Source organism: Caretta caretta, chromosome 7 (genome assembly GCF_965140235.1).
Source record: "Caretta caretta isolate rCarCar2 chromosome 7, rCarCar1.hap1, whole genome shotgun sequence".
NCBI classification, from domain to species: domain Eukaryota; kingdom Metazoa; phylum Chordata; order Testudines; family Cheloniidae; genus Caretta; species Caretta caretta.
This window is the reverse complement of record NC_134212.1, coordinates 94,753,345-94,769,730: the sequence shown is the minus strand read 5'-3', so window position 1 is coordinate 94,769,730 and position 16,386 is coordinate 94,753,345. Positions and strand designations below refer to the sequence as shown.

Genomic DNA, 16,386 nt, shown 5'->3' with positions numbered 1-16,386 from the left:
ACCCTTCGACAGAACAGTACCCTTGGGACCAGCTACGTATGTAATTTACACCACAGGTGTAACAAATATTGTGGGCAGCTGAAGGTGATACTATGAGCATCAGAATGAGGTGAATGTTAACACCTCCAGAATCGGAATGATTCAAATGCTCTTAGGCCTTCTAGAGCAAGGCCTTTACTGTATGTTTCTAACAACGAGGAGTCCTTGTGGCACCTTAGAGACTAACAAATGTATTTGGGCGTAAGCTTGCGTGGGATATAACCCACTTCATCAGATGCATGGAGTGTAAAATATAGTAAGCAGGTATAAATATACAGCACATGAAAAGATAGGAGTTGCCTTACCAAGTGGGGGGTCAGTGCTAGGGAGGCCAATTCAATTAGGGTGGATGTGGTCCATTCCCAAAAGTTGACAAGAAGGGGTGAATATCAACAGAGGGAAAATTACTTTTTGTAGTGCTAACGAGGCCAATCCAATCAAAGTGGATGTGGGCCCATCCCTCTGTTGATACTCACCCCTTCTTGTCAACTGCTGGAAATGGGTCACATCCACTTTGACCCCCACTTGGTAAGGCAACTCCCATCTTTTTGTGTGCTGTATATTTATACCTGCTTACTATATTTTACACTCCATGCATCTGATGAAGTGGGTTATATCCCACGCAAGCTTACGCCCAAATACATTTGTTAGTCTTTAAGTGCCACAAGGACTCCTCGTTTTTACTGATACAGACTAACACAGCTACCCCTCTGAAACCTGTATGTTTCTAGTTACACAAGAACAAAAAAAGACGGTCATCATTAGTACTTCAGGGTTCGTAGGTTCCTCAAAATGAAAACTTAATTCTGTATGAGACACTATGTCTCCAGGTCAAAAGTCTGGAAATATAGACCCAATTTATATCCTGGCTGAGACTGTGAGAGCATTTTTAAATTCAATAGCCCTTATAAGTTGACGTATAACTTAAAACAACACAGCACATCTGCAGAAAGGAAAACAGAACCGAACAATTGAGCCTTTCAAAGACATTACATGAGAGGTTTTAAGACAACATATAATGCAGTCTATATTTTGTATGATTTTAAGTTACTTTATTTACTAAACTCAGTGAGCCAAGAGTAGTCAAAATTATATTTAATATATTCTGGGAGGAAAAAAGTAAACTAATTACACTATTAGATGGTTAACAAGTAGTAAATTACATTCCTCATCTCTTGATCAGTTCAATAGGAAAAGTGTTTTTAAATGGGCAACAGACAGCACAATAAGATATACTTTATAGCCTCCTCTTTTCCAAACTCCAGACTCTAACCAGTGTTCCTAAATTGTGGTTCATAGAGGACTTGCTGGTAGACCACAAAGTTGGCTTTTCATATGGTGCTTCTCTCCTGCTTGTTTCCAGATGCTAAACATTGCATTAAAATACAGCTAAAATATATAAATTTTTCTAATATTACTTTTCACTGTAAGCAATTGTTGCTGTCACATAAATGTTACATGATGACATATGGAGGGAAGGTGGTCCACATGACTGAAAACAAGAGGGGAGATTGTCTATCAGACTCTCTACTACAGTATGGCTTGCAATATGAAAAAGTTTGATAACACCTGGAAACTCCTAAGACTTTCATAGTTAATTTAGTGGTGGGTTTTTAAAACCATTTCAAAACATCAGTGGAAAATCCACAATCCTCAAATTATTCAGTGTCCAGGTCACCATCTTGTGGTGGATTTTTTATTTCAGTAAGTAGAATTCTAATGTAGTAAAACAGCTAAAAGTATTACAGGCGAAGTATATGTTATGATCAGAAAAAAATTAATAATTCAAGAGCCAAAAATTCTGCAAGTTTAGACCATTTAATACCACTGAATTCACTGTAATTGGTCATAGAGACTGCCCCAGAAGAACTGTAAAAATTTCAGGGGACCTATCCTAGAAATACTGCCTTTGTGTGTGTGTTTAATTAAAAAACAGGATCTTGTTGTCATTAGCAAACTTAGAATCAGTTATTTCTCCCTTCTGTCTACTATATTTTGTAAAAATAATAAAATTTTGAAAAATAAAAATCAAAAGTTTATTTTGAATAAAATAAAAAAAGGATCAGAACCAAGCCATTCTTATACAAGGTAAAATTTGATAGATGGTCAGCGTAGTTTTCTGACGAGAACAAAAAGATTAGGATTCCCTCACTGGAGCTATTAATGATTAGATTTGATTTTACTACTGTGACATTTCAAGGGTACAATCCAGACTAATGACTGGCTGTGTCATCCCTGCTCTCTAACCTGGGATGCTTTGCTTTGCTGCTGTAGCTTCCAGTCTGGACTGCTCTCAACCTCCAGCATACAAGTCACTCCCAGCTATGTCTGTGGATATGCTGCAGCCAGCAAGCCACACCCTGGCTCTTACCAACCTGGGTTATACTGCAGGGTGACCCCAACACCTCCCACACAACAGGGTCCCGGAGCTCAGGCTCCAGCCCAAGCCCAGGAGTCTACAAAGCAGTGAAACAGCCCCACAGCCTGAGCCCCACGAGCCTAAGTTGGCCGGCATGGGCCAACCAAGGGTTTTTTCCTTGCTGTGTAGACATACGCTCAGTCAAGTAAGGCAACAATGTGAGCAGCAAATGTTGAAATACCTGAAACTTACGAAAACATAACCTTCTTTACTCCACTCCCTTTGAAAGCTTTATACAATAAGTAATGAGGTATCCTTAAATAAGGGCAAAACTTTACTACTCTAGATTTTTAAATAGAGATACTGAATACAGAAAGCATCAGAAGAGAATAATTAGAATCAGTATACCTCTAAACAACAGCAAGGAACATGAACTCTTGCAAGTGCGTAGGAGGAGATTGCTTTCTAAAAATGTAGACATTTCTACTAGCAAAACGGGCACTATCACATTACAAATTATAAAACAGTTTCATTCTAATATCAATGTTACAATCAAATGTAAGTATTGTCACACACAAGAATCGCAATGCCAGTGTCTAAATTCTAGTTTAAAACTAAACTATCTACCAAATTTTATCCTGTACAATGGCTGAGCTGGTTGTGCTCAGGGTTCACAAGTTATCCCATAACTGCCTACTGCACGAGGTCATCCTCTGAAATGAAGCAGCTACTATTGGCCACTTGTCAACGACTGGATATGGGACTATATGGACCACTGGTCTGATCCAGTATAGTAATTCCTATTGTTATGCCTCAGTATTATTAATGCTATGCTATAATGCAAACAGACTGCTACAAAAAACCTGACTTCTAGTTCACAGAATTACAGAACTCATTAGAAATGCTCCACAGCAACTGGGTTCCTCTTAAATAAAAGCAATACTGCTCTATTTGTTAAATACTTGAAAATTCAAACAGTACTTAACATCAGTTCAATCTGCTATGCCAGACAAACAAAGGAAAACAAAGGAGGCTCCTGAAACCCTGGATTTCACCTTAACTATTCAATTAATAAACATTTTGCATTCTATCCTTTTTAGTTAAATGTATGTCTAATTCGGTTTCAGACTTCAACATGCTGGTTGCTTACTGGTGCATTAACCTTGGAAGTGTGTTCCACACACTTTCTACCCTGTGTTTGATAATACACCTGATTTTTTTTTTTTGTCACCTGCTACTTCCTTATTATTTTGAGCCCACACCCTCAAGTCATGAAGTTTTATCATTAGCTTTAATGATTCATCTACATTAAGTCGAGGAGTACTTGTGGCACCTTAGAGACTAACAAATTTATTTAGGCATCAGTTTTCATGGGCTAAACCCACTTCATCAGATGCATGTCCAAATAAATTTGTTAGTCTCTAAGGTGCCACAAGTACTCCTCGACTCTTTTTGCTGATACAGACTAACACGGCTACCACTCTGAAACATGTCATCTACAATGATGACTCATGAAATGCTATGCCCACTGTGAAATCCCATACATTTCAACTGATACCTTGTGAAGGACCACAGAGTATACTGTCATAATACCAATTCTCTGTTTCTATCTCCTTCACAACCTAGCTCTAGTTTAGCAAAATTGGGTACAGTTAGGCTTACTTCTCCCACCCCCACATTCCAAAACAGTTAGTTTCAAGTCAAAATCAAAGGACTGATCTTGCATGCCCTTACTCATCATATCAATAGGCCTACTAGGAAGAGCAAGTTGTACTTATGCTGGGGTTTGCAGGATTTGGGCCCTAACACTTAAGCAGGATAGGAAATAAAACCATTTAAAAAAAAAAAAAGCCACATGCACACACCCAAAACATAGTCTGCTGCACCAAACCCAACTCAGAGTTAAAAAACAGAATAGATAGATAGTTTTCTCTCCCTCCCCCACAATGCCTGGAAGGTCAACAGACTTGGGCTTATGAAAAAGACAAATGAAATATATGATGAGGCAAGTGCTGTCCACCAAGAATACTAAGCCTCCTGGCTGCTGAATAAATTATTAAAATATAACTTTTAGTGAGAAGAAAACATATATGGCAAATCAAAGGCAATGGAAATATGTCTGATCATTTTTACAATGAAATCGGTGTAAATAAAAAAAGATTGAATAAAATTACAAGGCGTGAAATGGCATTTCCCTACTTATGAATGGTTTATTGTGCAACCTTAATGTTCTCTTAAGATTGTTTCTGGGTATAATACTACCAGGTAGTTCTCCAGTGCTTTTCACCCAAAGATCCCAAAGCATTTTACAAGCTAAACTTTCAGATCAAACCTACGCTTCCGTCTAGAAGACAGGTTTCCTGTCTGCCCTTCTAAAACTTGCTTGCCTCTTTCCCCTCACTTGTACTTTTGGGTAAGTTGCCCAATTCCAAAGTGCTGATTCCTCTCCTAAGATGCTAGTATTAAGCTAATATCTCTGTTGCTGGTATGACCACCACTAAGTTGAGCAGCAACGATATGACCCACAAAATGTTTTAGCTATTTAGAGAAGACTCATTATTCTAAATAATTTAAAATAATATTTTTTAAATTAAGATACTTTCATAGTATTGCCACAAAACCATACCAGCATCAAGTGGCCCAACAAAATACAGGCAGCAGCAAGAAATTTTCCTTTGTACAGCATTTTGGGAATTGTGGTGCTTGCTCAAAAAGTGCAAGTGAGGAGAAGACCTAAACAGAGGGCAGTATAACAGGTGAATGCAAAGAACGGGCTGAGCGGAAAGCAGGCTCACATTCAATGATGGGGATACATAAAGTACTCATGTCCCCCTCTCACCAAAATGCCCTCTTCAGTATAATAGATCAGGTGCTGAGGAAAAATACCTGTTGATTTCTATTTTACAAGTAAGTAAAAGCAAGTGGTATACTTTAAGGTGCTTTTTCTGCAATGAGATCCATGCAGGTGGACCTCTGCATCCCCACAGAGCCTCATGGATTTCAATGGGGCTCTGAGAGACTGCTGAGGTCCACCTGTGAAAAACTTATTCCAGAACCGGGGTTTTAATTTTTAAACTGCATGTGATACCTGTGTCAATCTATAGTTATTTTAGAAAACAATTTTTAAATGAAAATACAGTTGGCACATTAGCCAGTATAGTCAAACCTCATTTACAGTATTTGAAACCCAGTTACCAGAAGCATTTGACAACAATGCAAAAATTTTGGTGCATAGCCAAAAGTAATGGCTTGCTGAGCACTGGCTTCAAAATTTTCTTCAAGATCTGCTGGATCAACAGGATGTATATGTTTAAGCCATATTAGTAAGGCCCTATCAAAATTCACAGCTGTGAAAAACACGTCATGGACTGTGAAATCTGGTCTTTTGCGTACTTTTATCCTATACTATACAGAGTTCATTGGGGAGACCATTGTTTCCCAAACTTACTTCTACACTCGCGTTCAGAGGTGGGCCAACGGCCAGAAACCATCACTCTCTGGCTGCCCACGTCTGAAGGCAGCAGCACAGAAGTAAGGGTGGCAATACTGCAACCCTCCTATAATAACCTTGTGACTCTCCCACAACTGTCTTTTGGGTCAGGACCTCTACAGTTACAACACCATGAAATTTCAGATTTACATATATGAAACCATGAAATTTACGATTTTTAAAATCCTATGACTGTGAAATTGACCAAAATGGACCGTGAATTTGGTAGGGCCCTACACATTAGCCCACAAGTCTTGCTGAGGCAGATGAACATCTATAAACAATAATCAGCTCTAGAGAATCAAGCTGAATGGCTATAGTTGGGATGCCAGCTCTTCAGATTTTGAAGTCTGTGCTCGGTGAGCTCCTCCAGTTATCTGCAGGTTTTGGGTTTCCCTGAGACCTTCAGACAATCATAGTTTTACTATAAATGCATATCTCTGGTGTGCTGAACCATACTCAAACCATGTCTATATCAACTAATGAACAAACAGCACAATTTTTGTTACTGCTTTTTCAGCTCATGTTTCATAACCCTTTTTGAGTACACCATTATACTACACTGAATGCACTACAATTATTATTTGAGCTCCAAAAGTGTCCTTGGCATTATATAAAGATCACGATTGTGATCTACTATCAATTCCAAATTTTTCATCTGTTCCAAATTCTGCAAACTGTGTTTGTAGTCCTTATATATGCACATTATGTTTTTATTCCAGATCTCATTACCCAGTAGTTGCCATGGATTGAAGTTTATGATGAGCCAATACCTGCCTATGTTCTTAATTTATCTAGATCTCCATCGTTAGTCTATACTCGCTGCATTTTCATTAATCCACCTACGTTTACATTTTCTGCCAACAGTGCCTGGCGTGACACTCTCAGGAGCTGGGTGTTTTCAGTAGAAGGCTCTGAGCAGCAGGTCTCCCAGCCAGTGGGGATCATGGTGAATTTGTTTCTCACCTCTTTTACAGAGAAGATAGTGCTGAATTGAATGCTCTGGAGAATTTGTTGAAAAACTCATTATATTCTGGTGGGGCTGCGATATTAGAATAGATCCCCATTCTCTTGTGTGTCTTTTCTCCTGCCCCTTTACCTCACACATCCACTAGTGCTCTTGGAACAGATCATCACCAGATGGAAGGATTGTGACATCCTTACCAATGCAATAGTGACACTAGAGGTATGTCATCCAATAATCAGCCTCCTCTCTTCACCTTCCCTCAATTCATTTGCATGCTGTAACTGGATTGGTTAAAATGAGTTAATAATTAAGTATTTTCTTAAACTAACAATCAAATGTTTTATCAAAATTCTGACATCACAGAAAAATAAAATTCTAATAACAAATTGGAATAAAATTGGAGTACTTTTCCACACATAAAAGCAAACTAACATAACAGAAGTTATATTATTATAAAGGATGCTGCAGAATAGTTTACCCTTATTTCTTATATCACTAGTTCAAATGTACACTAAAGCTATTAGGCTCCCCTTATTCCCTGGTTAACATATGATTTTCTACTTCTTTCTTGCAAATTAGGATTCTTTAAGATATTACACTTCCATAGCTTCAATAGCTCTCTTACCTAAATTCAGAGGTCAAAGAATTTACCTAACTCCCCAATATCACGCTAAACTCAAGTTAAATAACTAATATTGTCTGTTATCAAAATGTATGCAAACTGTTCAAAATTTTGAACATATATTAGACTCTTCTGCCCACAGGAATTAGCAGGAATTCATCATAAAATTTGATATCATTTGGCAAACACCCCTCACAAAAAGTTCTGCAATAATTAGTAAGTATAATTCATCAACTCCACTAAAAAAAAAATTATAAACTGAAAACTCTGGTTTTACAAAATCAGAATGTTTATTCTAATTTTATTCTTGAGAATATATCTAACCCAGAAGTCAATGTACTCTACTGTTTCAAAAAGCTAAATTTGGGGATGATCATTACCTTGAAATTAGTGCTGATCTGGTGCATTTTGAGGAAGTTCCCCTCTTGCCACAATTCAAAATTTACTTCTCAGTGAGAGAGTCTGCAGTAGGCAAACCTCCCATTGACGCCACATAATTTTCCAGAGAAGTAAAGGGCAATGTCTACACCAGGGAATTTAACCAAAAAACTCTCATCACTTTTACCATCAGTCCCTAAAGAATTTACACAATTTAATTTCAGATTTGACAGACACAGGAGGCAACAAAACAACTAAACAAATTACTTACCACCCTAATCTAGTTTTCACATCTGTTTTTAAAACTGCACCAAACTGAGTATCTTAAGCACACACTCAAATGTAAGTAAATAAACTTTATCCAAGTTCACCTTAAAATTACAGGCAATCAAAAGTGGCAAACGTGAAACTAGTCTTTTCCCAATATTTTTAATGTAATCTCTAAATATATCTCATTGCACCTTTTACAACAGTGCTGGAAATTAAATGGAATAAATTATGAAGAGGCACTTGAAAGTGGGACACCAATGACCATTTTCAAGGTTGTCTAAAAATTAAAAACAAACAGTTGCTTATTTTCTTGTTTATCATCCCAAAGCATCTTTACAGTCATGGAGAGTAGTACAGTTTCACCATTCATTCCTGTCCCTGGGTTATTCCTCCATTAAGTCCATCCCGGTCACGTCCACATAAACGATTCACTATCTAGTCTGTGGTCAGCTTCTAGGTCTGACTGACCTTGATTATATTTGCATTATTTTCCTTAGCATTCTATCATCTGTGTCTTCTCCAGTGTCCCCACCATCATAATCTTTTCTATTACAGCCAATCCCATACCCGGACTTCACATCACTTCTAACTTCATTTCTCTTAAAATCATTCCACTTTACACCTACCATTTTCTGAAGAGCTCTCATCTCTACTGCTTCCAGCCTTCTGATGTCTGTTTCATGTAATGCAGCAATACAAAATACAGCACAGAAGGTTATTGGAAGGCATAAGCAAACAAGGAAAAGCTGGACAAGCAACAAAACAAGAATACTACAGGAAAATGTAAACAAATCAAGAATGCTGGGATAATGGAAGTAATAAAAGCATCGTGCAAAGTGGTATAGAAATCACAGACTAGATAAGTAAAAGGCTCAACAACTACAGGAGTCAGCAAGAAAACAAGATATGAAAACAATATACAAAAGATTAAGTTGTATGGAAATGCATCGTTGGCCTGATTGTAACAGTAAGAAAGGCAACCAGTGAACTGACAATAAATGCCAAAGACATGCTGAATGTATAGAAGGAGCATTATAGCAGTGGGAACATAATACTGACCACCTGTCCAGGATGGTCACAGTGATTGTGAAATGCTCAGGGAGATAAGAGAAGCTACAAAAATAAAAAACATAGTAATAATGAGGGACTTCAACTATCCCCATATTGACTGGACACATCACCTCAGGACAGGATTCAGAGATAAAATTTCTAGACACCATTAATGACGGTTTCTTGGAGCAACTAATCCTGGAACCAACAAGGGGAGAGGCAATTCTTGATTTAGTTCTAAGTGACACACAGGATCTGGTCCAAGACATGAATATAGCTGCAGGGAAACCACTTAAAAACACCATAAATAGAGGCTCAAACAAAATACAGACCCCAAATTTAAAAAAATAAAATAAAAAACAAAACAGTAAGGGAAGCAAAAACTGCCACCATGGCTTAACAGATTAAAAGAGAGACAGAGGTAAAAAGATATCCTTTAAAAATTGAAGTCAAATCCTACTGAGGAAAATAGAAAGGAGCATCAACTCTGGCAAGTCAATTGTAAAAGTATAATTAGGGAGGCCAAAAAGAATTTGAAAAGCAACTAGCAAAAGACGCAAAAAACTTAAGTACATCAGAAGTAGGAAGTCTGCCAAACAATCAGTGTGGCCACTGGACAATTAAGGTGCTAAAGGATCACTCAAGGAAGACAAGGCTGTTGCAGAGAAGCTAAATGAATTCTTTGCATCAGTCTTCACCACAGATGATGTGAAGGAGATTCCCACACCTGAGCCATTCTTCTTAGGTGACAAACCTGAGGAACTGTCCCAGATTGAGGTGTCTATAGAGGAGATTTTGGGGGGAAATGGTAAACAGTAATAAATCACCAGGACCAGATTGTATTCACTCAAGAATTCTGAAGGAACTCAAAGATGAAATAGCAGAATTACTAGTAACTGCGGTATGTAACCTACTGCTTAAATCAGCCTCTATACCAGATGACTGAAGGATAGTCAATACAACAACATTTTTAAAAGGCTCCAGAAGAGATCCTGACAATTACAGGCCAGTAAGCCTAACTTCAGTACCAAGCAAATTGGTTGAAATTATACCAATGAAAAGAATAATCAGACACATAGATGAACATGAAATCGTAGGGTAAAGGTAAAACATGTAAAGGTAAAACCATGCTTCACCAATCTATTAAAATTCTTTGAGGGAGTCAACAGGCATGCGGACACGGGTGATCAAATGGATATTGTGTACTTGAACTTTCAGAAAGCCTTTGAGAAGATCCCACAAAGGTTCTTTAGCAAAGTAAGCTGTCACGAGATAAGAGGGAAGGTCCTCTCATGGATCAGTAACTGGTTAAAAGATAGGAAACAAAGGGTAGGAATAAGTGGTCAGACAAATAGCAAGGTCCCTCAAGGATCTGTGCTGTTCAACATATTCATAAATTATCTGAAAAAAAGGGAGTGAACTGTGAGGTGACAAAATTTGCCGATGATACAAAATTAGTCAAGATAGTTAAGTCCAAAGCTGACTCTGAAAAGTTACAAAGGGATCTCACAAAACTGGGTGACTGGTTAAAAAAAAAAAAGTTTATAAAATCAAGTATTGTGTGGAGAAAGTGAAGGGAGTTTTATTTACCCCTTCACATAACCCAAGAACCAGGGGGTCACCCAATGAAACTAATAAGCAGCAGGTTTAAAACAAACATAAGGAAGTACTTCTTCATGCAATGCATATTCCACCAGTGGAACTCACTGCCAGGAGATGTTCTGAAGTCCAAAACTATAACTGGGTTCAAAGAAGAATTAGATAAGCTCATGGAGGATTGGTCCATCAATGGCTAGTAGTCAAGATGATCATGGACACAACCCTATGCTGTGTGCGTCCCCAAATCTTAGACTGCTAGAAGCTGGGACTGTACGAAGAGATGAATCACTTGATAAATGCCCTATTCTGTTCATTCCCTCTGAAGCATCTGGCATTGGCCACTGTTGGAAGACAGGACACGGGGCTAGATAAACCATTGGTCTGACCCAGTATGGCCATTTTTATGTTGTTAGCATCTTGACAAACTGCTGAACCCTTTAATTCATCCAAATGCAAACATTCTAGACATGCTAGATGAACAGGACACCTTGCAAGGCAGAACAGATGTCAGCACTTGAACCACTCACAGAAGAAGAAACAAAAAGAGTAGTGAAGCAGTTGAAAATGGGAAAGCAGTTGGAAGTGGGCAGAAATAGACAACAAAACATTTGAGATGCTAACGTTGACTGGAGAAGTGTTATCAAAACACTAGGAAAATATATATAAAAAGGTATGGGAGCAAGAGGAGGTTCCAGATGACTGGCTAAAAGGCAATAGTTGCACCAATCTTGAACAAAGGAGAATAATTACAGAGGTATAAACTCATCATCAGTCCCAGGAAAAAAATCACAATGAAAATAACTGTCAAAAGATTATGGCCAGTTTTAGAGGAAGCAGTAGGTGAGGAACAGTGTGGCTTCTAACCAGGCCTAAGTTACGTTGATGAGATGGTTATTTATAGAAGCTCTTAAATGTGCAAACTGCTACAGATGGACTTCACAAACCAGATAAAGTATATTCAGTATGAACTATTTGCTATCAACAAACATTTTGGTTAAAATGTAAAAAGCAATTCAAGTACAAAAAAGGCTGAGAATTGGTGAGAGAATCTGACCCAAGTATACCAAGATGAAGAATTTGAGAGCCTTCAGAAGGGAAAGGGGGAGAGGGGTAATGGAAAGAATTGTCCTGAATTTTCTTCTTTAGTTAGATTCTAAAGGAGAACTCTTATTATTCAGCGTAATCCTCCTAAAACAACTGCCTGTAACATTAGATCTTTGACAAACCCAACATATCTACAAGACTCAGCAATTTACAAAAGTTAGCCATGCATTAAAAAAAAAAAAAAAAAAAAAAAAGAAATGCTCATGAGCTCCAGCAAAAATTACATAAAATATAATTTACTTATTATGTGCTATCTTGCAGAATTCCGAACATACTTTATTATTAGTAAAACCAACATTTTAAGTAAAGCATTTTCAGTATTAAAGCTACAGGTTTTTTGGCATTGCTAATGTAGGTAATTATAATTATGATTCAATATAACTCAGAAACAAGTTGTGTTAATTTTATTTTAAATTTGAAACCATCTGAATCAACTTTTAAACAAGTTGAACACAAAATATATCGTATTACGAATACAAAGTGTTGTCATATTAGCATACAAAAGCCCACAGCCTATGGCAGGCTCTAGATGGAATAGAGGCTGAGAGCACAAACCTGTCCATTAGCAGCAGCATGCCATACATTTCCAGATATAGTAACCATTAAACCAATCTCTGTCTAGCCCCAGTTGAATGGAAAATATTTTTCATGAAACTTTCTATTTTATTAAAACATTAACACCTCAAAATAAAAATACACACATTCATTATATCTAATGCAATGCTATCAAAAAGAAATTAGAAACAAATATCATCCCAGAATGTGATAGCCCCAGTGCTCTGAAAGTATTTATAGTCGGTGACTTAGACAATAACCTGAAATGACCCTGATTTATTTCCAGCTCAGTGCAACAGGAGTTACACTGCTGGTAACATAGAGTGAACAGCCTTTCTTTTGCACTTTCCCCTCCTGGACCCCGCACAGACCCGGGGGCTACTTATGGCACTAGGCCCAAAGTGACACCCCACCTCATGTACTGTTGAGTCCTACCCAGGATGAAGCCCCTATACGCCAGAGAGACATGACCAATAGAGAAAAGTAGCCCTGTTCCTGCAGATGCCTTGATATCAGTACCACGAAGTGAGAGAGGATTTTATTTGCCCTAAGAGAGAGGATTTCAGTGCTGGGAACAAGGTAAGAAGGAGGTGGTTAGGAGGTCTAATGGAGGGATTAATGGGATAGAGAATAACTATATATAAAAGGGTTAGGTTTAGGATTAGAGGACAATTGGGAGAGAAAGATGGAAAGTTAGTGAGAATCTGGGCAAGGCTTGGAGGTGGGAATGTGGGATGCATAAGAAGAAGATGGTTTGTTTTTTTAAATGGAAGATGAGCGGAGAAAAGATTTAATGTGAAAGTGTTATTCATGCTCTCATTTTTGGTCTATTATCCATATAGGCCCTGATTCTATAACTGACACTACACAGGCAGATCTCTGTCCAGCCAGGAGCCCTTCTGAAGTCAGCAGCATTTCTCGCATACATAAAGTTGAACACATGCATGCATGCAAGACTGGGACCTAAAAGATCATTAGTAATTTGCTACAGCTAGTTTCTTGAACTTACATACTTTCTCTTCCTGTAATAGATCATAATATACCTTTTCTTCTGTTTCACTGTCATGTTTTCTCTTTCCCTCCATCTGTCCTACCCTCTTTTTATCTCCTCCCCCATATTTTCTCTCCAATTTCTCAAATCTCTGATCAACTTCTCCTTTTCCGTCACGTCCATCAGCAAACCCACACCCATTCATCCACCCCATTCCAAACTCCCTTAGCCTATCCACCCAACTGTTCATACACAAATCTTGAAAAACAAGTAGTAGACAGATGACAAAGAGGTAAGGATGACTAAGGGGTCTAAAGTGAGAATTCAAGTCTCCTTCCTAATCCCCATCCTTGACCCTGGGAAAGGGAAAGGTGCTGGGATTTTTTTCTAGGGTGTTGTCCCTGGGTCCTATCTGTGAGCTCCATCTTTTGTAGTCTCCAGCTAGTAGGTGTCTGAAGTTTGAAGCACTTTTTGGCTGCTGGAGAGCACTCTCTCTGTTTTCCCCCGTCCTACCATCTCCTGCTGTAAGGCTGGTAGCATAGAGAAGAGTCACTGCTGATCTACCCTCCATTCTGTTTTGGATCCCTCTCCTCCAGTGAAAGGCTTGGGTGACTGTTTTCAGCTTTCAAAAGAAGAAACTGACCTGGTTCTTGTCCCTTTCACTGCTGCCCACTGGCTCCCAACAGAAGGAGTGAAAAGTGACAAGTTCTGGTAAGTTTTAACTCTAGGGTAGGTTAGCAGATGAATCAGTAACAGGAGAAACACTGGAGTTATCGGTCTAAAAAAAAAAAAAAACACACTCAGAAAAGCACTGAACTAGCTTATATTTGGTAGGTTATCTTTGTAATTATGATGAATAGAATTTTTTTCCACCACAAGTGAAACCTTACATTCTGTAAAAGTGGATGATACTTGCCCAGAAGTGTTTCCTACTGACTGTGGGCAAGTGGATTTTTAAAGATCTGCCAACCATTTCACATGCTAAACTCTCTCTAGATATTCTTTGGCTTCCTGTTTTCTACCATATCAACTTCAAGCTCCTCGCCTTTACTTGCACAATCTTGCCCCAGACTGCATCTGTTCTCATTTCCCCCTACTTCTCCCACTCTTGGGTCTCCACCTTCTCTTGAAACAATCTTCCACTTCTCATTAGCCAAATGCCCTCTCTCCCTTCCTTTAAATCCCTCTTTAAGGCTCACTTCCTCTATGAATCTTTTGTACATTGCACTTGAACAGTTGCTCCATGTTTTCTCATTTGTGTACAAATGTAAGTTCTTCTGTGGAAAGAGACTATCCTTTTCTGTGCTTTATAAAGTACTCTATGCACTTATGGTGCTTTATAAATAACTATGAATGATAACATCACACCTAAAATTTGACACATTGACAGCAGCCACTCAACATTGTTTAAAAGAAAACAGCTGCTTTAGACAGTCTACTTTCCAGATAGCAAACTTCAAACACCTTTATTGAGAGAAAAGATCGGGAACTGGGCTATCTAAACTACAGAACTCACACAGAAGTATTAAAATTAATTCCATGCCATGCTAGCCAGCAATTATCTTGTTATGTAGTGAAGAAGCCCTTCCCATCAACAGTCCCATAAATACTAACATTGACAACAGAACTAGTTTCTGTTGAAACATATATCCTGTTTATTCTGTAGATAAATGTAACAAGTTATGCAACATTAAATATTACAATTTGGCAAAACACAATTCATATGGGGAAAATAACATTATACCACAATAGTTCAGTATGCCCTGAACCCTGATTTTTAAAATAAGAGCACAGTTCTCAGTATAAGAAATAAGACTCCCAACTCTACTGAATGTCATTGTTTCTAAATGTTGACCTATTTGGAATAAAATAATCAAGAAGCAATAAATGCATTTACATATGTTTTACAACATGCTGTGGTGCAGTATTAAGGCCTTAATGACCAGTTCAACAATACAAGGTATGTTACCAGCTTCCTTAAAGCACATAGAGTCTTCCCCAGCACAATACACACAAGAGGAGAGCAGAAAGGTGATCCGGTCCCGCATTTAGCTAGTTGGCTACCCTTTCCCAGCACTCCCCAAACTACTCTTCTCTCAGGACCTTCCAACTCTCCTCTTCCCTCGGAGCTTGATAAATCCCACCCAGTCTGCAGACACATTTCGGGGAGGATGTTACCACCCTAATCCCCCTCTCTAGGAGACTCTATTCCCCCTGGGTCTCCATCCCTTTTAGTAGCAGGCGGACACATTAATGCTGATTCATGAGTTCCCAGATCACAAGCAGCCTGTTACACATACACAACAACGGGGGGCAACAACACATCTCCTGCCACCCGGTAGCCTCTTACACAACAGAAGAGGGCCCACAACCCCACCCTCGAACGGGACGAGGGGTTCCCACCACAGCCCCACACGCGACAACCATACCCGGGCAGGCGGAGCCACTGCTGCAGAAGAGGCGGCCGGGAGGCACCGAGGCTCACCAAGGAGGTCAGAGTCCTGAGAAGAGGGAGCAGCCGCTGCCGCATATCCCGGCCCCACTACCAGAGACCAGCCTCTGCTCGCTTCCTTCCCTCCGCCCGCCCCTTTCAGCGGAAGCTGCCCCTCAGCCCTCGGCCGGCGGAGGCGCCATCTTCCCGCCTGCTGGCCAATCCCTCCCCAGCGCCCGCTGGCTGCTCTCCTCGCCGCTGAGCCGCCGCTCCTGCACTGGCTCCGGCCGGGCCTACCACCAAGGCCGCGCTCCGGGGCTCTACCTGACACGGCTGGGGGTATCGCTGCTGCTGCGAAGCGGGGCGGCGAGGGGAAGAGGAGGAGGAGGAGCTGGCTGCGCAGCCGGGCGGCGAGCCGGGGAAGCACTTATTGCTGCGCGGAGTCCGGGAAGCGCTGCTGCAGCGCGGAGCACGGCCACTCACGCTGCGGGTGTGTAACACTCACGCTGTGCGGCGGAGCCGCAGTCCCGC

General features: G+C 39.6%; 1 protein-coding gene across 6 annotated transcripts in view; it reads right to left on the bottom strand.

The window, feature by feature from the left end:
* Positions 1-16,386, bottom strand: part of IDE (insulin degrading enzyme) — a 99,999-nt gene extending 83,613 nt beyond the window's left edge. For 2 of the 6 annotated variants that reach the window (XM_048859572.2, XM_048859573.2), the window contains exons 1-2: positions 15,854-16,036; positions 14,068-14,202 (exon numbers count right to left, since the gene is read on the bottom strand). In XM_048859572.2, the coding sequence (XP_048715529.2) occupies positions 14,068-14,202; positions 15,854-15,954 (236 nt within the window). In that variant the 5' untranslated portion in view covers positions 15,955-16,036. Of the gene's footprint in view, positions 1-8,751; positions 8,771-14,067; positions 14,203-15,853; positions 16,037-16,179 lie in introns of those variants that run through there. The other 4 variants (XM_048859576.2, XM_048859575.2, XM_048859574.2 and 1 more) reach the window with 4 other exon arrangements.